Source organism: Seriola lalandi, unplaced genomic scaffold (assembly GCF_002814215.2).
Source record: "Seriola lalandi dorsalis isolate HSWRI2012SDOR001 ecotype SW California unplaced genomic scaffold, Sedor1 jcf7180002054660, whole genome shotgun sequence".
Classification (NCBI taxonomy): Eukaryota; Metazoa; Chordata; class Actinopteri; order Carangiformes; family Carangidae; genus Seriola; species Seriola lalandi.
In genome coordinates, this window is record NW_019525213.1 from 482,764 (window position 1) to 505,482 (window position 22,719).

The 22,719-nt window shown below is 40.8% G+C and overlaps 2 protein-coding genes across 2 annotated transcripts; one reads left to right on the top strand and one right to left on the bottom strand.

Annotated features, from left to right (window-relative positions):
* The first annotated feature begins 716 nt into the window (after positions 1–716).
* On the top strand, positions 717–10,707 carry LOC111665857 (glycogenin-1-like). The gene is made up of 7 exons (XM_023420952.2): positions 717–873; positions 3,449–3,584; positions 3,726–3,900; positions 4,327–4,489; positions 5,775–5,901; positions 6,362–6,599; positions 8,276–10,707. Exons 1-7 carry the CDS (start codon positions 732–734, stop codon positions 8,456–8,458), a joined length of 1,164 nt encoding a protein of 387 aa, XP_023276720.1. The 5' UTR covers positions 717–731; the 3' UTR covers positions 8,459–10,707.
* Positions 10,558–22,160, bottom strand: hltf (helicase-like transcription factor). Its single transcript, XM_023420951.2, has 25 exons — positions 22,059–22,160; positions 21,325–21,527; positions 21,041–21,207; positions 20,553–20,695; positions 20,269–20,354; positions 19,871–19,942; positions 19,173–19,364; positions 18,735–18,809; positions 18,589–18,649; positions 18,334–18,400; positions 18,029–18,096; positions 17,858–17,905; positions 17,632–17,742; positions 17,445–17,536; positions 16,805–16,948; positions 16,459–16,591; positions 16,100–16,235; positions 15,270–15,449; positions 14,942–15,057; positions 13,472–13,653; positions 13,184–13,306; positions 12,734–12,846; positions 12,168–12,348; positions 11,846–11,926; positions 10,558–11,515 (listed from the first exon to the last, which is right to left on the bottom strand). The coding sequence occupies exons 2-25, from the start codon at positions 21,520–21,522 to the stop codon at positions 11,372–11,374; spliced, it is 2,913 nt and encodes a 970-aa protein (XP_023276719.1). The 5' UTR covers positions 21,523–21,527; positions 22,059–22,160; the 3' UTR covers positions 10,558–11,371.
* Between the last annotated feature and the right edge of the window lie 559 nt (positions 22,161–22,719).

Consider the following 22,719-nt stretch of genomic DNA (forward strand, 5'->3'; position numbering starts at 1 on the left):
AAATCAATCTGTTTTGTAATCAGACATGACTCATTCGTTATGCTAACACATTAATCATCTGATACAAATCATTAGTGATCCAAGTGCATGTGTCTTATTGTAAACCTGGTAGATTGGGTGAAAACATGGAACTATTCCTTACCTTGGATCCTGTTCTTGGCAGGTAAGTTGTTAAAAGCATCCTACAGAACTTGCCACACCTCTTCTGTGGATTTAGGCTGTCAGTGTCCTCTGTCTCCACATGTGATCCTAGAGTGACTCCATGATGCTGAGGTCAAGGTTGTCATGCTGCAGAATAAACATTAAACTACCAAGCACTTTGTTAACTAGTTAAAAGCCCATCTGCAATGTTAATGTGTTGGTTACACACTGATGAACCAATGATTATAATGCAGTAGTATAAAATACGATATTCTGAAATAGGCCATTCTGGACAACATGTAGGCTACTTCAACTTTTGCTACTTTAAGTAGGCTAGATATTTTGATGCCAGTACTTACATACTACAGATTTACTTGGTCCAAGTAAAATGTTGAATGCATGATAACTTTCTGCACTGGTGTAGAGTAAAAGTAAAAAGTAAAACATCTGGTCTATAGTTTTACCATCATTTCTGCAGATGGCTAATGTTTGTTATTTTTCCCCTCACAAATAAAGTTGCAGTGTGAAGAGGGAGAGAGAGAGAGCGAGAGAGAGAAAACGTAGGGGGCGTGTCAGCTGTCACTGGTCACATGACCCGGAAAATGTGGGGCTTAATTCCTGTGTTGGACTGCTCGCAGCTGCTGCGTCTTTGCCCTTCGCAGTGCAAGCCCTGCGCCTTCCCCATCACAACCCCCGACCCCCGGGTTGACTCTCCTCAGCGCACCATGTCGGGTAAGACACGCCGGGGCTCCGCCGACACTCGCAGCAGCGGCACTGAAACCGGAACACGGCCACCGCGGACCGGACCGGGGCTGCGCGAACTGTCCTCATCTCCCAGAATATCGCGAAATTATTAAGAGGTTCTGAAAACACGAGCTGCAACACTGACAGCTGCTCTCACATGGACAAAGATGAGGCGATTAGACTGAAACGTTTTTACATTTTTTGCTGTGGTCGTTTTTATAGGTTTTGATGTGTTTGAGTTGACGGTTTGCTCCAGCGGTTTGGACCACAGTAAAGCTCGCGATAAACAAAAAGAGCACATCCGGTTATAACTTTCAAAGTAAAACCGTGTTAAACGCAACAAGTGTTGAGAAACACAAAAAATCGTTGAAGAGAAGAAGATTTTAAGAAGATTTAGTGCAGAAAAATGCAACAGTTTGGGATTATTATGGGATGGTAATTTTACTCTGTTGAGACGAAATGATTATAGAGAAAATAAGTGGCAATGACAATAATAATTGATAATGAAAATAACTGCTAGATGCAGCCATATTAAGGCACACAGGTAATGCAGAGGCAAGAGGACAACCACAAGGATCAATAAGGGACCATAGTTTTCCGGGGCTCCTTAGAGGGTTAATACAGCCCTGTGTACCCACGTGTTACAAACATCTACCTCTTTTTCATTGCAGCTGTTCAGTTCATTATGATTTTGTGCACAATTATTAAAAAAGTACATCAATCAGAATTTGAACATACTCCAAATATCTAAAACTTAGGTTGTCTTTGTGGCTGTTTCCACAAAAAAAAGTTTGGACCAGTGTTGTGAACCATTGTGAACAGTTCTTTGATTAAACTTTTTAGGTAGGTCATGTGCATTTTGTTTTGAGAGAAGACATTATTAACTTCCTGGGTTTAATGCAGGCTCTTTGATGAACTTGACGCAGTTGCTTTCATGTGTGGACGTGCGCTACAGCGTGTGGCCTTGACGGGTTTTTTTCTAACGCTATAAAAGGGTCATAGTGTCACACCTTTTACACTGTATTACTATTAACATGGTGCTTAGAAAATAAGAGAGAGATTTTAAAAAGTAACCATATCAAGCATCATAATTATATGTGATTACATATAAGAAACAATGCTTATGTTTTTGATGTAGTTTAGAATAGGTACACTATCTTATGTTATCTCTCTGCATTTTACATCCATACAACAATTTTGATATCAGAATATATGTAAGTGTATATTTCCCCAGTATAGATTAGTCATGAACTGAATTCACTCCATTTTATTTTGAAATCATTGCACTCACTCCACATTACATCATCACTATATACTTTTTAATATATACATTTAAACTGGTTTCCTATAATGTGTTAGCGTTAATATCTGTGCTCATAATTTTTTAATCACGGTAGACTCAGAGGTCCATAAGTCACAAGGTTTCACGTAGCCACAGATAACTCTGTGGGAACAAAACACATGCTTCCTGTATGGCCCTGTAGGCGACACAGGCCTCACACCCTTTTGATAGTCGTTTTATAGTTCGTTGAATCAGACCCTAGCAACCACTACAACACTTCCACATGGATCAGGTTTCCCAGAAGCCCCCGACAACATACTACAACACACACATTCAGCTGGGTGAATAATATCTGCTGGCTCTGGGCCTATTTTCACTCAAGCAGCAACACAGTGTGTTGCCCTTGCTGTTGTTAATGTTGCATGAGGGGACTCATCACACTGAACTTCACACAGCAGACCTGCAGATGAACTGGACGGGACGGGACAGTGGGTGTGAGGGGTTTGATTGATGTTTGTTATGGTGGAAAAATGGAAAAAAGGCGCATTGATTTTAATGTAGCTTGCTGTCAAATTCAAAGACAGCGGCACCAGTGGGTTGATCGACAGGTTTGTGGTGGAAAGTGCACTGCATTCTACATTATTACTATTTTTATCCAAGTATGGTTTACTCACTTTAATAACAAGTATAAATATAAATGTTCAAAAAAGGCTGAAACAGCTACATGTGAGTAGCATGGACAGTATTTTATGTAGGTAAAAGAAAATTGAGAAAATTGTATATTTACATAACTGGTGTTGATTTGTTTATCCTAATCATCAGCATGATTAATAAGTCATCCATTACTTCACACTGTAGTACAGGAAGCAAGTCTTACAACAAAAGCAGTGTGCAGTAGAGTTGGTGAAATACCAGGAGATCTTATAGATAAAGTTTTCTTTTACACTCTCAGTCCCTGCTGTTGTTCTGCCAACTTATGAAGTGATTATTGCTGTCAGCAGCAATATGCATCAAAGTTTCAAACGCTTGGTTACAAAGAGTTCATTGTGTAATTTATTGGTTTTGATGCTTTTATAAACCATTCACATTGTGGGCATTATGGGCAGAAAGGCCAAATGACTGAAACGTTTGTTGTTTTCACTGGGTTCTTTAGTAGAAATGAGGCTGTTGTGGGCCCGTAGTTTCTGTCAGTTTCATCACAACCCTCCGAAATTCAGATATAACATTTGTGCAAGCGGTCACATGGCTGATGAGCGTGTGTGTGTGTGTTTCTCTGAGCAGACCAAGCTTTTGTGACATTGGCAACAAATGACAACTACGCCAAGGGAGCGATGGTTCTTGGCCAGTCGTTACGAAACCACAACACAACCAAGAAGCTGGTTGCACTCATCGGACCTCATGTTGCAGAAGCTTGCAGGTAACACCACATGGGTGACACTGGGTGGAAAAAAATGTCCCCTCTTTAGCCATTATTTTTGCCTTTCCTCTCTCTCTTTCCCCTCAATACACACATATTGTATCCACCTTAGACACTCACATAAATGTGTGTGTGCTGTAGGGATGTATTGCGCTCCATTTTCGACGAGGTGTGCGAGGTGGACGTGGTGGACTCGGGCGATGCGGCTCATCTGGCCCTGATGAAGCGTCCGGACCTGGGAGTAACATTCACCAAACTGCACTGCTGGACTCTCACACACTACAGCAAGTGTGTGTTCATGGACGCAGACACACTGGTGAGATACGGAACCTGATAACAAAGAAAACAATTTAAAAAAATAAAAAAAAAAATAAAAAAAGTTTTAAAAATCACCTCATTATTAAGAGTTTTGTTTTTGCTGTTGCAGCTCCTTTGGTCACAGTATCAAACAGTCCTGTTGATTTCTGCATGAAAAATGAGAGAAGACAGAGTAAAGGGTGGACACTTCCAAAACCAGCATTTCGTTAATTGTAATTAAGACCTGAACATGACCTATTGTAGCTTTTAGACCAAAAATCCTGCATCCACAATATTTCAGCTGCACAATAGATGAAATTGAGTTTAAACACTTGAAATCAGATTCGTGCATTTTTCCGCAAATTACAACAGTGGAAATATTTATAAAGGAAACCTTTTTATATATTTGAGGAATTAATAACTTTTTTTTCTTTAATGCATTCAGGTGCTGTCAAATATAGATGAACTCTTTGAGAGGGAGGAGCTTTCTGCGGCACCAGATCCCGGTTGGCCGGATTGTTTCAACTCCGGGGTTTTCGTCTTCACACCGTCCAATGAGACGCACGAGAAGTTGCTGACGTTCTGCGGGGAAAACGGCAGCTTTGACGGTGAGACGCGAACCTTGTGCTCTCTTAGTTTTTGCACAATCTGAAAAACACTAGAGGAAGTGATGAACCAAAATGCAATGTTTTGTAAGCTTAAAGACACAGATGCTGATATCTGATCGCCAGTAATTATTTAGAAAAATGAATGTTTAAAATGAGGGCTGATGATTTGTTTCTTTACTGACTAATACACAAAGTGTTGAATGACATGAGCGCAGTGTCTGACCTCAAACTGAGGTTTCAGGAGGAGGAACATACATTTGAAGTTAAGTACAGCTCAGGGTGATGAGAATACCTTTATTGACCTGATGGTGGAACTAGATGAAAAGTCATGGGATCATCAAAGTCATCAGAATTTATCCTCTGGAGATCATGAATGTCTGTATAAAATTTCACAGTGATCCGTCCAGTGAATGTTGAGATATTTCAATTTGAGCGACACTGCTATTCTCAGAGCCGTGCTGCGGGGCTAAATGCCTTTTGTCGGTGTTTTGAGTGAAAACCTGAACGGATTCCATACGGTATCTTTGGAGTCAGCATTTTATGGGCATGAGAACAACCCTCAGCTGTGTTGGTGTAAATACTCAGCTGTGTTGGTTGGCATTTCGTCAGAACACTAAAAAAGGAAAAGTTCATCTTACCTCACTAAAGCCACTGTTAACTGTGCATGGTGACAGGCTGGAGAGAGTTTATTTGAATAAACAGTTTACAGATTGTACTCTGTTTGTGATAGGACAGTGTGAACAAGAACCAAATACAGCACGGGATCAAAGACCAAAAAAAATGAACTGAAGTTTGTCGCTAAAAAATGAGATTAATATCTTGCATGTAAACTCATATATAGATGGACATGTCCTAATCTTAACCCTGATGTGGTCTAACTCTGTTGTCACCCTGCCAGCTCACCCCCTGCCCCCTGTCTGCCATCTGTTAGTGATTTCACCGTTTGTAAGCTCACTGTATGCAGCATCCTCTCACAGCACTGTCAACACCGCTTTTCACCTTCTATTTTTACATGTAAGAAAGGACACAGTCTGTGGGAACATTCAGAATGTGTATGTGTGTGTGTGTATGTGTGTGTACGTGTCGACCATTCGGGTATGTACTGTAGTGTGTCCAGCTGGGTTTCAGCAGCCAGAGGAGAGAGGTTATATAAGGTAAATGTTTGTGAACTTCAACATGCAAAACCAGAACTCCTAGCAGTCTATTATTCTTGCTTTACTTTAACCAGAAATGATTATGAGAATATTTATAGTGTGTGTGTGTGTCTGTGTGTGTGTGTCTGTAGGTGGAGATCAGGGGGTTCTCAATAGTTTCTTTAACACCTGGGCGACGGCGGATATTTCTAAACACCTTCCCTTCATCTACAACCTCAGCAGTATCGCCATCTACTCCTACCTGCCAGCTTTCAAACAGTGAGTGCACACACACATGCACACACACACATACACACATATTCATGTTTAGTCGTCCTATTGCCTTGATTCTGTAGCTTTCCCTGAACAACTTGACTTTAGTGCATTTGAGTGTTAGAGCTTGTCCAAGGTCAGTTCAAATGTTGTGCGTGTGCGCGTGTGTGTGTGTGCGTGTGTGTCGAATTACAAGAAATTTAAAGCAGGCACAACACACATTCTGACAAAGCCTGTCTCAAAACACAGGAGCTACTGTACTACTACTTGCATCATGAACGATATCTTCACAAAATATTTTTGAAATGAATCTTCTTGAGAAATATTTCTTAAAGACCACAAGAGGGGGGTTTCAGGTCTTAGCCTGTCTCTCAATCCCTCCCTGCTTCCTCCTTTGTCTCTTACATTCCTTTTTGTCATCTCACCGTCCTGTCACCTACTTTTTTTTTTTTTTTTTTTTGGACAGGTACGGCCATGACGCGAAGGTGGTGCATTTCCTGGGCCAGTCGAAGCCATGGCACTGCTCCTATGACGCTCAGAAGGGCCAGGTCAAAGGTCACTCCCTGTCTTCTGACACTTGCCACCTACACCCGGACTACCTGCTCATGTGGTGGCAGGTGTACGCCAAATCCGTGGTGCCTTTGCTGCAGCAGGCCTACGGGGACACGCCGTTCAACAGCGGCTTCGTAGAGGCGAGCGAGAACGTACGTCAGAGTGTGGGAAAGAAGAGTGTTTGGTTTTAGGTGTGGCCGTGGTGGGCATGCACATGTTGAAACATAAATGAGAATGGCTGTGAATATGTGTGTGTTTATCTGTTGTAGCAACGTTGCATAATCATTGTGTCCTGACTGTGTCGAAACCTCTAATCACTAGGTGAACTCTGCTTTCTCTGCCATGTGTGGAAATCTATCATGGTGTGGAGTTACCAAGCTGTGAAAGTGCGGCATACTGAAGCTTTAAGCTCCAGATACAAAACGCCGCCTAGCTTTAATCATCACAGTTTCAAAGTAAAAGCTGATTGGTTCCACATTCCTCAGCACCGGTCTGTTGCCAAAAGTCATGTTTGTTGCTGCCGGTATTGTCAGTCCTCTCGGCAGTGCCCTGACTTCTTGAATAGCTCGCTGTCTTCAATGAAATGCGCAGGGTGCCAGGCCGGCAACAACTGTGAGCAATTAACAGAGTTGCAGGAAGTTGCCACACTGTCTGTCGTAACAGCACTGCAGTGAAATAGCTGTGAGTTAATTCAAACTAAAGGATAGCTGCCAGCACTTGCAGCTTTGCCCAGTTGCCTGAAGCTGTGCCATATTGTGTCACACTGATAAGTTTTTACAGACGAGTCCCTGACTCCACTGGCTGAGACTATCTGTTCACCAAGAAAACTTTGAAATTCAGGACTATTTTTCAAAAGATAATCATAGTGATCTAGATGTAGATCCAGATTTATTATTTTATTAGACACTATGCCATCAATGTGACCAAGAGTGGCAATTGCACAATGAATTTCTCTTCATTTCCCAAAGTTTTCTTGAGTCAGAACTGAGAACTGAGCAGAAATCAGTGAACTTACCCATTTATCTTACACAGCCATATCTATCTAAAGTTTGTTGACATTAGCTAATCTTAAAGCTGTGGACAAGCTGCTGAAACCATAACAGTAACTGCGTTTCAATTGCTTATGAATTCTAATTTTTCATTTGTAAGAGGAAGGTTTTGTTCTTTTTTGTGTCAGAATTTATGTAGTTGAGTTTTAAAGTCCTTTGAACTCATCTGCTGAAGGAGAAACGTTTCCGTGTGCCACTTTAAATCAGAGTTTAAGACGTGGGCATACGAGTGTGTTTTTGTGAGATCACTACGACTAGTTTGGGGCTTTGCCGTGATCCGATGTGCCGCTTCCACACGTGTAACGTGGACATTGGAATCCTCCGTTCATACACACTGAGCATGGACTTTATTGTGAAGTTGGAGACATATGTCCAGCAATTAAACTTTTAAATAGATTCATAGATTCTGTATTTGTCAGTGAGAGAGAATGAGTAGATGTATTAATCAGACACAGAGTAATACTCAAAGCAGAGTATTTTTATGTCTTAATGCATGTGGGGGAGGGGGGGTCTTTAGTGCACATCCACTGGAGGAAGCCCAGAGACGAACTCAACTCTTATCTGCTGCAAGTGTGTTGCTAAACGTCTTGTTGCACTTTGACTCTGCATTAACCTGATTGTGTGGAGGGCAGAAAAGAGCCAATTCCCCTGTGAGGAAATTCCAGCTGAGGGAAAGCCAAGCATGGCTGAACTTGGGGAAACCAGTCCTTATAAAGTATTGCTGCGGTTTTATCAAGTGATTCATTCATTCTCTCTCTCTCTCTGTGTCTGTCACACAGGGTAAGCTTCATGAGGATGTGGGAGAGCAGCCTTCGCACTCAGCTCCTCCTCCTCCTCCTCCTCCTCCTCAGAAGGTTTCATCAGAGGAGAGGAAGCAGCGCTGGGAAGCGGGCCAGATCGACTACATGGGTGATGACTCCTTCGCCAACATCGAGCGAAAGCTTGACTCCTTCCTCAAGTAGCAGTCAGGCGAGCGAGCTCCACAGACAGAGGGAGCACCGTCTGAAGCTCTGTGTGGGTGGGAGATTTAACCACCGCTCAGCCAATCACAGAGGCTTGATGAGCGGGTGACTGAATGAAGGCCTCTGTGCAACTTTCAGCCTCATACTCTGCATCCTGTCATGTGTGTAAATGACAGAGAGTATAAGTTTGACATTCCCTTGCACTCATACCATTCATTCTTGATATTTTGGGAAATGTGCTCATTTGTTTTCTTGCAGAGAATTAGATAAGAAGATCGATACCACACACGTCTGTATGGTAAATATGAAGCTTAGCTTAGCATAAAGACAGGAAGCAGGGGAGAACAGCTTGCCCCAAATTAAACCTCTCAAAACCTGCAACCTCAGACTGTGCACATTACTCTGATTTGGTCTCATAGTGCTCCATGTGAAAACCATGTTACATGTGTTTTTTAATCCAGCTGTGGGTTACATCTTCAAACAGATTTATGTAATCTCACAGATGTTTACTATCTGCTCAGAGTGATAAAATGTTTACCCAGGGCAAAACTGGTGTTTATATCCAAACGTATTTACAATGACAAAGCCGCTCAGCTCTGCACATGTTCTGTGCTGAGCTGTCGGGCTATGATAGACAGAGGCTGTGGGTATAAATGTAGCATTTAAATGTTGGTTTTGACCCGGGCAAACATTTTATAAGTCTGGGAGAACAGTAAACGTGTGAGTTCCTGAAAATATCTTTGACGATATAATTCACCGCTGAGATAAAAAACAAACTGTGCAGCGCTACGGGGCTGAAGCACAAAGTAAAGTATGGAGTGCTGAGGTTACAATATGTCCACCTACTAGCCCCGCTGAACTTCACTAATTAACAGGTTGTACTTTGTTTAATTTATACAAAAACAAAAGTCTATAAATTACAATATATATACTGGATTATTTCTTATCCAGGCGCAGCAACTCCCTCTGAACCTAGCGACTGCTCCAGGCCAAGAAATAGTCTGGTACATAAACACTTTAACAGTGAATTTTAACTTCCACACTTTGGTTTTTGTATGGATTAAACAAGGCACATACAATTAGTTAATTAGTGAGCTTCAGAGGTGCTGGTAAGTGGAATTTTTGCTGTTTCCAGTCTTTCATGCTAAGCTGCAGGTGGTAGCTTCATATATCTTATCCTCTCAGCCAACTCTTGACAGCAGAGCGAATAAGCGTGTTCCCAAAATGTCTAACTATTCCTTTTCAAGTGTTCTTGTGCATCTGATGGAGATGGAGACATAGTCCCGAGTCTTCCTAACCTGTGGAAAATTTCAGCAACAACAGAAACTGAAAAAATGGCGGGCCAACCCTGTGGCGGCTGAAGGGAAATCAATAAGTTTAAAAAGTTGTTTCTGGATTTTACCACAACGCCTGTCCTGCAATAAACCTTTCTACCTAAATCACTTTAAACTAAATATGCAGCAACTGGCTCACCTCCCTCTCGCAGTCCATGCTCTCCTTCTCAGCCAGCTACGACAATCTCACTTTAATCTTGAGAGTGTTCACCTCACCAGAGTACATAGATTAACCTCCCTATCCGTGCCTCTGACACTCACCAGCTCCCTGTGACTTGTATTGTATTAAGGCTAGGCCTGTTGTGTTGTATTTGCATGGCACAGAGTTAAAACGTGGGTCAGTACTGAAGTTCTTCCACCCACATCCTAAAGTGATGTCGTCAGTTTTGTGTGTATTTGTGCGGGATTAAACACTAGTGCACTTCCCCCCCAGACATCTGTCATCTGCATATGTGCCCTGCATGTTACGTCCCTGCCAGACCCACATCAGTGTCTCTTTGTGCCATGTACTGGGTTTCATCACTTCCCGTTTGTAGTATTACCAGCTGCCTTATTGCCGCTCACTGTTTACAAAACCTAATTTACTGTAACTGCTGCTAGTAGCACAACAAACTTAACTTTGTCGTGCCTCTCCTTTCCTGTTGCCAATACCTCCTTTACTTCACTCCAGCTTGTGTGCTCTTAAACTACAATCTACAATGCCTAACAATAACTAAAATACAATCCTTACTCCATCATACACTTTCCTACAAGAAGCCGACAAGGTTGACCGAAAAGTCCACATGTGATTTTATTAATCTTGTTTGCTAAATCCTGAACAGCATGATGGTGGAAGTGGAGCATAATGTAGACCTGTTTCCTAGCTGTTAACTGTCCATCCCTGTTAAAGCGCTAATAAAGACCTGGTTAAAAACATTTTTCATCCAACCTTACTTCATTTGTTTCATTTTGATTGTATGACTGTAACAAGTTATAGCAACAGCCCCAGATAATATATTTAAATGTCTTGTTTTGTGCAACCAACAATCCAAAACTCAAAAGATATTCAGTTTACAACATATAACAGTACAAGTAGAGTACAAGCAGAAAATCTTCCCTTTTAAGTAAGTACAACCAGCACATATCATTTTCACCTTGAATGTCACACATAATCTCTGAAAGCTGCTGTGGTTAAATACAGGTACAGTATCGGTAGTCTGCATTTCTTTATGCAACAGCAGGTTGGTATTTATTTCCTCATCCCGTACAAAATCTGTATCGGCCACCTCCATGCCTCAGCACAGCTCGGATCAAGACAAACGAGTGGTATATCACAACTGAATGAAATTAAAGATTGCCAAGTGGTGCGTCTTGTAAATGTATCAAAACAATCATTAAATAAAAGCAGAAATAAAACAGAACTTAAAATGCTACTGACCAGCTATAAAAAAAATTAAACCTTTCAAAATATGAACAAAACATCAACAACTGTGTGCAAAAACTCTCTGCTACACTTCAGATGTGAAGTGTCTGACTCTGAAGTGAAGAGTACAACACAATGTTTGTGTTGTTTTCATGTTAACACATTATTCCTGGCCAATTACAGCTCCATCAGAGCTTTAATGTCATCAATGCGAGAGGTTTTCCTGTCGGTGCCTGTGGAGCCGAACGCCTTCTCCACCAAGTCCTGCTTCTGCCTCTGGATCTTCACCATGTTCTCCTCGACTGAGTTCTTCACAATGAACTGCAGCAACAGACGCACACAAAATAAACATACACAAACAAACAAAATATTCAAGTCAGTGATCTTTCTAATGTACCTCTCTCTAGTCTAAAACTGATGGATATTTTAAAGACATTTTGAAATAAGAAATCATTCCAATCGTCACATACCTGAGCAGGAATCTGAGATACATACATACAGTACAAACAGCTGTTCAGTCTTCACAATGTAAAATAAAAACTATAGAACATGGTGCAAAAAATGTGATGCCTTGCCACCATCAAGAAATCCACCAAGCTTTCACTGCAGACCCCAATACAACAGGAGCACACAGAGGCCCAGTTTTCTGACCTTGGTGACGACGACGTTCCTCTTCTGGCCCAGACGGTGGCAGCGGTCAATACACTGCTCCTCAGTAGCTGGGTTCCATGCCTAAAACCCATTCATATAGTTAAGCTTAAGAACACACACTTATGATCTCACCTCGAACAAAAATCAATCAAAATTTATCAATAGATTCAAAATAACATTCAATTTAAATGTAATATAAATGTAAAATTAACCTTAACCCAAAAAACATTTAAATATACACTATCTGAAAAACTATAAACTGAGTCTTAAGTGTGGCTGTATGTGCAAATGTGCTCGGTTCCTCGCCAAAATAAATACTTACAGGGTCCATAAGGAAAACACGAGATGCAGCGGTCAAGTTAAGCCCCACCCCTCCAGCTTTGAGTGACAGCAGCATGATTGTGGGGCTGTCGGCTGCGGAGCTCTGAAACTCCTGGATCACCTGGGACCTCCTCTTTTGGCTCATGGTGCCGTCCAAACGCACAAAACCGAAGCCATGCTCTCTGGTGCACAACAAGGAAAACAAATGAAAATGAAAATGGAATTTAGAAAAAATCTTCTACTCAAGAGCAGATCACACTGAATGCTATAACAAAATCTGTTGTAATAGATAATGTGAAGTTCTGTTAGTGCAGTTTACTCCATTTCTTTCATCCATCTCTAATCACCACTTTAGTGGGCCACTATCCCCTGTGTGGAACTCCTTCGTCGTACAGGTTATAGTTAATTTCATTGTTGATGTTATTATCAAAAACAGGGAAATGTGAGAGAAATGTTTAATTCTGCACTCTTTTGCTACTTGTGTGACCTTCGTGTTATCTTCACCCTACAACTACACTATCCTCCCTGCACTCACTGTGTGTGTGTGTGTGTGTGTGTGTGTCCTACTTGAGTGGAGTCTCCAGTTTGGTAAGGAAACGTGTAAACTGAGAGACGACCAAACACTTGATGGTGCTGTCTTCACCTCGCAGCCTGAGCAGGTTTCCCATCAGCGCCTGCACCTGCGGAAACACAAACAAACGTCAAAGGACGGACGACACCACTCTCACATGGTAGCATACAAGTCCATTTTCCATCGTTGCCTTTTGTATTTAAGCATTTAATTTTCCGTTGAAGACTTCATTTTTCAGAAAACTTTGATTGTTCCTGCTGATACTGATCATCTTATAAGCTGCAAAATTAGACCAACAAGCAAATAAAATATAAAATTAATTAAAATGATTAATAATTTTCTGCACTAATATGTAAAACTTAAAAATGGTAACAATATTTTGTCACATACAGAATGTTAAAGGTTTAACTCCTGTTAACCTTGCACCCTCATTATGTACAGTGTACCTTTGAGCTTGTCCTCCACCTCTCGGAATTTGTGCTTTTCTCTTCCTCCATTTCCTCCTGTGGAAACTCCACCAGCTCACTGGTCTTGATCTCACTTCGACAGAGAGGGCAGCGCGCCTTCTCCTACACACACACACACACACACACACACACACACACACACACACACAATAGGGAAAAGATTAACAGCTAAATAACTGATTATATGGTAGTAAAAATGTACTTTTTGAGTTAAATCAAATGATGACAAAAGTACAAACCCCTCTCTGCTGAGGGCAGCATACATACATGCTCAGAGCTGATGACCTGGGCGATGCAGGGCCGGCAGTAAACGTGGGCGCAGTGGGTAATGACAGGGAGACGGACGGAGTCCAGACACACAGAGCATTCCTCATCAGAGCCGCTGGCCAACACTAACCGCAGCTTCTCTATCAGACGCTCTCGCAGCTCTGCAGGCGTCGCTGCAGCACCTACAGACAAAGGGAGGGCACGGAGTGGGAAAGAAATCTTTGATACAAACATATATGTAAGCAAATGAAGTCAGAGGAGAGAAATCTTTCTGAATCCTGTATTAAGACAGAGGAACTAAATATTTACACAAGAACACACAGCTTAAATGAACAGTATAACAGTGTTACAGTAATTGGAATCAGCCCCAAAAGCTTGATGTGCATCAGGTGACAATATTTGAATCTTTTCAAGATGTGATGTATTATGTTGTAAGCTCATAATGAAGTTATTGTCCAAGTTTCAAATGCACAAATCACACTGAAAAGCTAAAGTGAATCTTGTATGGGGACCATAATGATACAGGTGCAGAGGAGGATCAAATTACCAAATGATCAATCTGTCCCCGAATTCTGTCAAAGAATATTGTTGAAATGAGGCAGAAATAGCAACAATATTTCTATTCATTTCTATTGTTTTTAATGAGTAATGAATGAAAAAAGTGCTACAGCATGCTACTGACAGAATAATAAGAATAACAGGAAAACACAGTGCAATTATAGCATTAAAGATGCCTCCTTTCCAATGAGGTGTGGAAGTAAATCAAGCAAGCAAACATCATACAGAGAACCAGGGCCCTGTAAACTTAAATGCAGTTGACCCATCGTTAATATTATTCATTACACCTGTGGTTTTCTTGTCATCAGATACAAATGAAAGCCCCCACCCACCGATGCAACATCTACACAGGTGTTTTCAATTATTCTGGCTGATTACATCTGCTCTAAGGACTGTGGGTGTGTGGAGGAAACGCTCTTAGTAAAGTCACCTGTTCATTTTGGTATACAGATGGAATAAGGCAACTTATAACTTTATGTCTGGCTGGGCTGTACTTGTTATTCATGGTGGGGTGTTTGGGCTCAACATCGGCAGCGCAGCTGAACTTGTTTTTGTTTTTATTTTGGTGAACTTCACCTTTGAAATGAAGGCACTTAATTTCTGCAAATGGCAGATGGTCAATGTGCTTCATAACCAGCTGTGATCTCAGCAAATTCTTCAGCCAACTTTAACCTGAAGAGAAGTCTAATTAAGCCAAAACATTGAAAACACCTGTGTGGGTGTGCTAGACCTTAAACAAGGCAAACTAGGACTATCTGAGTAGAAGCAATTGTTTTTTTCCTTTTTTAAAAACACACCGTGTCAAGCAAACAAATAAATCATTATTAGAAATCTCTAGGTGTTATATCAAGTGAGTTCAGAAGCTTTGCTCTCCTGAATCACATCATTATCTTATCAGACTGCAGGTTTTACCTAAATCTGAGGACATCTTTGCCAGCAGATCAGGGTGGCAGCAGTGCTGTCGAAGCCTCATCAGGATGGCCAACACATCAGCATAATTCCTCAGCACCGTCCCTTCTGCTACATATCTACACACACACACACACACACACACATTCATATAAAACAATGGAAAATTGTTATAACATTCAACAGTATCAATAGTATTTGTCCTGTCAAATGCTAATACTATAATAATATAATACTAATCTAATTACTCCTTGCAAGTTGCCACCTGTCAAAATTACTATCTTCAAACACACATGCATGTACACACACACACACACACACACACACGCACCTGCTGATGGTGTTTCTTCCTTCATTGCGAGCCAGCTCGTACTCCTCTCTCTCCTGCTGGCTCAGCTCCACCTGCTCCACATATACGGTCTTCTCAGGCAGAGACACCAGGGGGCGGCCATTCACCTCACTGCTCTTGGTCCGCCGCAGGGTGATGCACTTCACTAGGGTCTGAAGGTTCCTGCACACAGTCAGTTTATTAACATTGACTGATGATCAGAATTATAATATGACAAACTTTCATAACTCACTCAGGATACTACACAGGGAACTCATTGTAGTCTGTTAGATTATCTAACTATCCTATAAAATAGCAACCTGGCCTATAATCAATTACAGGAGAACTTTTCTCTTCAGTGTGCTTCCCGATTTGCCTCTCTCACCCATGTACACACACAATCAGATGATGATGGCAGCGAGCAATTATCCAAGGTGCTGGCCATATCATTGGGCTATGATATGTGTATTTAAAGTATCTAAATTGACTTTTCTACTTTATCTAAATTGACAAAAAGTTGCCAAATAATGTCAAGTGTATGCAATCACCAGAGTCAGTCTGGCTTTTAAAACCAATTCTGTTTGTTACTAGCAAGAACAACCAGCAAGAAGTTGTAAACAATAGTAAAATTACAGTTAGGGGAAACAAAATGATTGTATAACATGTAGTATATACACATATTTATTAGAATATGAATGGAATAAGATTGTTCCTCAGCAATAACTTTTCTCAGACTGACTGTACCATTGCTTACTTACAGTAAATGAATGGTGCCCTCTGGAGTATTATTACTACATGCAGCAGTGTAAAATAGTGTATCAGTGAGCACTCACTGCACGCCGCCCCTGTGTCCTTGAGTAACGGGTCTCTGGATCACTCTGTTCCACCACTCTCTCACGTCGAATGGCTTGAGTCGTAAGAATGCCAGCAGCATCCACAGGTCTTTGACACTGTTCTGGATAGGAGTACCTGCAGAAGTAGAAGAAGGATGATATGCTTAAACATAACTATATCACTAAAGTATTCAAAATGACAGTTTATAACCAGTACCTAACAGCTTTTTTCAAGGTTTAACTTATTAAAATGAATTGTCAGTTACAACATTTGGAAAACAAGAATTTGGACACAATACAATTATATAAAGAGATGACAATAATCCATATATGCTTGTGTGTGTTTAAAGACAGTGTACCTGAAAGAATCCAGCGCCGGATAGCTTTCAGGTTGAGCACAGCCTTACTCATCTGTGCGTTTGGGTTTCTAATGACGTGTCCTTCATCCAGCACGACCCTCAGCCAGTTGATCCCGTGGAGCGGACTCTTATGCTGAAACAGAAACAAACACGTATTGACATGGACTAAAACATACAGTCAAGGTGCAGGAAAGACATCCCTTTGCTTTTGGATAATTGTGCTCATCAAAATAAATTAATGCAGTCTGTACTACCATATCAAGTTTGTCTCCCATGTGTCTTTTCTGTGTGAACACATCAGTTCACCTCGCAGCCACTGACATACATGTAATCTGTATTCGCTCACCCCAAAATCAGCAGACAGAACGTTGTAGGTCGTGACCACCACATCCTGGGACGATAAAAACGTCTTGCTCCTGTTGCGCTCCGAGCCGTAATACAGATACACATTTAGCTTGACATTGGGATCCACATGCTGCTCAAACTGGTCCTGAACGCACACACAAAGGAGAGAGGAAGAAAAGATGACACACAATGACTCCAGGGATGACGAAGGCAGCATTCAATCTGGTGTTACAATGCGGCTGTTTGCTGTAACAGTATGCAATTTCACCAAGAGTAGCTTACAGGCTAGCCTTTCTCGTAACAGCACTAGAGCTGCAACTAATGATAATTTTCATTATCAATTAATCTGCTGATTATTTTCCTAATAAATAATGTTGTGTATAAATGTTAGAAAATACTTTGAACTTGCCCGAGTTCAACTTGCTGTTTTTTATTCAAACATCCATCCCAAACTCAAATATTTTCTATTTGCTGTCCTCTATGAAAAAGAAAAGCATGAAGTCCTCACATCTGAATAGATGCGCATTATTTTGTGTTTAACGACTAATCAATTAATTGACTAATTGCTTCATCTGTAAATTGTATTTTGATAGAGTTGGGTGTCTGTGTGTGTGATGTCTTGTGTGAGGCTGTATTCCTACCAGCCAGTTGCTGAGCACAGAGAGAGGGCAGATGATGAGAGTCGTTCTAGCCGATAATTCATCTGCACTCTCAGTGATGGAGGATTCCACACCTGCACACAGAAAAGATAAACACATATCTCCAATTTCACTGCATAAACCTTCTTTAAAAAAATCACCATGTAAAAAACACAGTGTTGAAACTCACTCGGTGTGGGAGTGGCCTTCTTGGCAGCTTTCTTCTTCTTTGGGGCTGTATCTGATGCTGAGCCACCCAGCGCTGCAGCAAAGTCCAGATCCTCCAGCAACACGGTGGCCCCTTGCATTTTAGGCATACAGATTACAATGATTGAGATCATTGAGAATCATAACTGGTACTTAAAACAATTTTGACACGCAAATATCATAGCACACAAACAGCTGGTGTGTTGTACCTTTACTGGGCTTTCGCTTAGCGGCTTTCATTTTTTCTTGGCTCATACCTGTAGGTGGAGAAATTGGGTAAAAATGTATGTCAGCCATGAAAGAAGACAAAAGCCACACAGTGCCAACAAAAACTTAGAACTGAGAAAGGTAATGTGTAGCTTTTCACTGTCAGTTCTTACTTTTTTTTGACTCGCCCGTTATCTCCACTATGTCTGGTGTATCAGCACAGATCACCTCCACCCGGGGACTGACCAATACAGGAACATATCAGGTTATGTTAAAAGAAAGTGATGGCCCTAAACATTATTAGGTTTACAGAGCAGGTGTGCAAACGTAGCATATATGGAGATCTGTATGAAAACATGTCCAGGTGCAGAAAATGTGTATTCTTTCCTTCAGGTATGATTAGCTATGGAGCTATAATTAAAACTATATCAGTTACAATATCAAGCCAGCATGTCATATTCATTTAAAACACACTTACGGGTCTGAGCATAGGGAACCAGCTGCTGTACCACTCACTCCTACTCCATCACCTGCGCTGCTGCTTCCTGAAAAAAAAGACGCCACAACAGCTCTCCTGTTAGTGTTAGACTTACTTACATGTAAGTTTGTGCAAATGCCCTCATGTATAGCCACAGAGAGAGAGAGAGAGTTGAAGCAAGAATGAGCATGAAGAAAAAATAAAAAAATAAATCAGCAACTCTGCAGCAGAAATTTTATTAAAAGTTGTGTGTACCTTCCAGTTTGGCAGCCATCTTTAGTTTACTTTTGGCTTTGATGGGGGAAGACCTCTCCCCCTGCACACATGTAAACAAACATTACAGTTGACCACAAGTCACTTTGGCTGATTGAAAAGAACATATTCAGCACAGCTACGCTTACACATTTCTCCACAGGCAGTGGCTTCCCGTTGTGAAAGTTGGTGAGGATCAGAGCGATGGTTGTAAGAGTTTTTCCCTGAGAAACACAAACACGGGTTTTAGTGTTGATTCGTGTCTGCTAGGATAGCAGCAGTGTGACGTCTGTTTTTGTGCTAATTGTAGGAAAAAAAGCAGCTCTGACAGGAGCAGCTTAATCTTGTCCTTCCTCATTCATTGGAGGCAACATATCATCTCATGTTTCCTGCCTGATTGTCAACGATGCAAACAAAAGTTTTGCACACACATTTTTTCTACTCTATGCGGTAACCAGTGACAGACCAAACATAACATAATCAGTGAATGTATGAATTAACTTGTAATTCATCAATAAACACATATTTTTAAAACTAATAATATTACATCTCTTAACAGTTTACAAGTAACAGTGTGTGTCACTCACCAGTCCCATGTCATCTGCCAGTATTCCCCCACGAACCCTCTCTGGTATTTCTTTGGCAGAGAAACACGTGAGGGTGTTGTAGTACAGCTCGCCTCTCTTCTCCCAGAAGGGCGGCAATGCAGATTTGTTTTCTCGAGCACACATCCAGGATAACGCCTGTTTCTGATGAAGCAGGAGAGGAGTACCCACAGACTACAGAGAGAGAGGGAGAGAGATGAATGCAAGACACTGATTAAAAAAAAAAAAAAAAAAAAGGGAAACCAGAAAAGAAGAATAATGGATGGTTGTCTCCTCATGTGACATTATTTCTCTTACTTCTGTAAACATACATTTTACATTTAAATTTGAGACATTTAGCTGATTCTTTTATCCATAGCAACTTCCAATTTGTTAAATGCAGAGTAAGATCTAATTTCTAATTCAGCAGCATTAAAGAGGACCAATAGCAAAGAGTCTAAACACACAGGGCTCTAAATAATATTCTTGTAAAAGAGACTATTGGCCACTGTTTTCCATTTACTGAAAATAATAAAGAAATCTGAGGTTAAAAATAATATTATTCAAACAATAAGAAACAAGATGAAATCATTAGTTTTTGACTGACGCATTGTGAGAGTAGAAACAAATGCAAAATAAGACAAATGTATAGTCAGATATGTAAAATGCAGACAGACAAACAGATCAAGGAAGTACTGTACCTGGGCTGCTTCTTTCTCCCCGTCTTTGCTCTCCATCAAGCCTTGGAACAGATTATCAAATGCATTCTTCAGCTGGAAAAGAAAAGAAATACAATATGTGTAAAAAATAAATAAAGCTTAAGTTGTATTAAGGCTGCTCCACAATGTTTACAACATGACTGCAAACGTATTGTCACTTCATTTAATTTTAGCATGAAAATTATACATTTAAAAATGATGAACAATGACTTCTCTAAAATACAAAAATGTACTGTCACAATTGGACACATTAAGAAAGAAGAAGGATGTTGCCATGTGATTTCTCCTCTGCAGATGTTTGCCAAATATTTCATTAAAATATTGCATAAACCTCATGCTATACCATTATATATCATATGAACTCAATTTGAGTAGATTACCTCCTCTGCAGTTAGTGGGATGGTCAAACCTTTTTTAGATGGCAATGAACCTCCCCCTGAACTTTTATATGATGCTTGACTTGCACCTGAAATCAAACATGCAGACACACACACACACACACACACACACACACACACACATCCACAAACACAAAATAAGCAATGAAGTTAATGACAACTGAAAACCGACATTTGTAATGCAACAGTGTGAGCTACATGCGTCAATCTAAGGGGTTTTCCATCAGGATGAAAGTGAGGTTGGACAGTTGAGTGTATATGTGTACCTGCTGGTCTGCCTCCACCTGTGTTCAGTTTATAACCGCGACGTGCCATGCATTCAATCACAGCACTTTTGTTCTCTTCTCTGCCCCAGAAAGACAGCATCACAGGCATGGTAAACTTGTTTTTCGTGCCTGAGTACACCACCCTGACGCAGCAGAGAAACAAGCAATGACACACACACTCAAACATAAACTCACAGATGTTCAGTTTTAACCCTCTGTAATCATGGTGCATACAAGAACTCAATGTTCCTCTTAACAGAAATGAATGAAAATGAAAAAGGAGTACATGAAAATAAACAATGATTTGGAAAATCAAATCCAATACAGGTATTTAAGGGGAGAAGTTGTCAAAAGCAGCTATTTTAGCGTCCGTTCAGGGTTAGTCAGGTATTGATGTGGGATTTCTAGGCTGATATTAATGAAGATGTTGCAAAAAATCATATCCTTGCACAGCGAGGACACTGACACACCAATCACAATTTACTCACCCCTCTACTTTAGCCAAGTTGTTGTCCATGACGTGGGCCATAGCTGCTGCCAGCTCCCGCTTAATGTGTCCCACCTGGTTACCATAAATGTTGGCGACCATCACTGCATTGCGGTCGTGTGGATTCTGGGGCTCTCGTACTAAACCAACCATTTCCCCTTGATTCACCTGTCCAGAGAGTCAAAAACAGATTATTTCTCAGGGTATATCTGCACTAGGTGGCAATTCGTGGCAGTTCTGTTTCGCCTCCTCTGAAGAATAGAGGTGACCCTGATTGATCCTTACCACTCCTGTATAATATCTGAGGCCGACCACAGTGCCCTGCAGCTCTCCAAAAAGCACGCTGCCGTCTGCGTCTGGCTCCTCAGACGCTGCAGCTCTAATGGCCTGGGAGAGAGTCTCTGCACTGGTCTCATGGCGGTCTGTGAAGAGGTCCACCTCACTGTACCTGTCCCAACCAAACCTCCACCTGCGGGAAAACATAACACCTGGAGCACACACAGAGACATGCAACAAAAAAACAAACAGACACACAAACAGACAAGAGGAAGAATGTAAGTTTTGAGAAACAGGTAGCGGCGAGAAACTTAAACTTATAAGATAAACACTGTTTTTAAGGCCACACAGAGTTGGAGCTGCAGGTTGTAACGACAGCCAATATTGAACCAGGCACAAAGTTTCACGAGACACGAAGGTGCAGAATCACGAAACTAGCATAAAACGTATCCCTACATTTGAATACATCGGAATTACCAAACAGTAAAGTCAGCTAGCCAAGTGACGAACAGCTTTAACTATTACACCTGTGACTTAATTACATGGCCGTCAAGATAACAATTTCATTAGTTAAAGCCACACTGATGCTGATAATTATAAATCTTAACGTTAGCTTGTAATAGCTGGTTTGAGTAAACGTTACACGGTTGTTAGCTTAGTCAGTCCTGCGCTGTTTTGTCTAATAATGTGTCCAATTACAGACAGAATACGTTATCCGTCAGTATTTAACATTTCGTTCATACTATTATTTTTTTCCCTCGACGAAAGTCTGATTTTCAGCTGTTTGGCGTTTCTGATGTTTGAGCTACTTTCCTCCCTGCTGTTGTGTGATCAGCAGGAGTTAAGCAAGCTGCAGTTAGTGTGGAACATCCGGTAGAAATCTTCAAAATAATTGATTTAATTCGTGTCATTTTATAATGATGCAAATTACAAATAGTTTGTTGAGTCATGTGTATATAGTTTTTAAAATGTAACAATATTATAAATAATACAATATCTATGGCCTGTAATGATGTGACCCAGGTAACTCTATAGGCTGAGTAATTCACTGACTGAGCCACGGAAATTTGATGAAATTAGTTTAGGCCAGAAGCCAGAGGAATTTAATTTATTCATTTATTTATTTATTCATTGGTAGCCCAGTGTATATCATCATAACACAGTTATTTTAACGACTTATAGCAACTCTTACATGTTAATTAACAGGTGTATGTATGTTACATTAAAATTTGAATCCTGTATATTTAGATAGCTAACAGTTTTTGCAAGCTATACCTGCCAGTTTGCTACAGTTTTGAATGGTTAAAATAAATTCAGTGCAGAGGCTGAGTTGAGCAAGATAGGTTATCTTATTTAAATTTCTCATTGACAAATTAAGGTACGTACGTACTTACACTAAGTACT

Excerpts from the sequence above, each read along its gene's own strand:
- hltf (XM_023420951.2), bottom strand. The coding sequence starts at position 21,522 with ATGTTTTCCCGCAGGTGGAGGTTTGGTTGGGACAGGTACAGTGAGGTG. Across the intron at positions 17,906-18,028 it reads AACGGGCGAGTCAAAAAAAA|GTATGAGCCAAGAAAAAATG; the intron begins GTAAGAACTGAC and ends CTCCACCTACAG. Across the intron at positions 15,450-16,099 it reads GGACACAGGGGCGGCGTGCA|GAACCTTCAGACCCTAGTGA; the intron begins GTGAGTGCTCAC and ends GACTGTGTGCAG.
- LOC111665857 (XM_023420952.2), top strand. The coding sequence starts at position 732 with ATGACCCGGAAAATGTGGGGCTTAATTCCTGTGTTGGACTGCTCGCAG. Across the intron at positions 5,902-6,361 it reads TACCTGCCAGCTTTCAAACA|GTACGGCCATGACGCGAAGG; the intron begins GTGAGTGCACAC and ends TTTTTTGGACAG. Across the intron at positions 6,600-8,275 it reads TCGTAGAGGCGAGCGAGAAC|GGTAAGCTTCATGAGGATGT; the intron begins GTACGTCAGAGT and ends TCTGTCACACAG.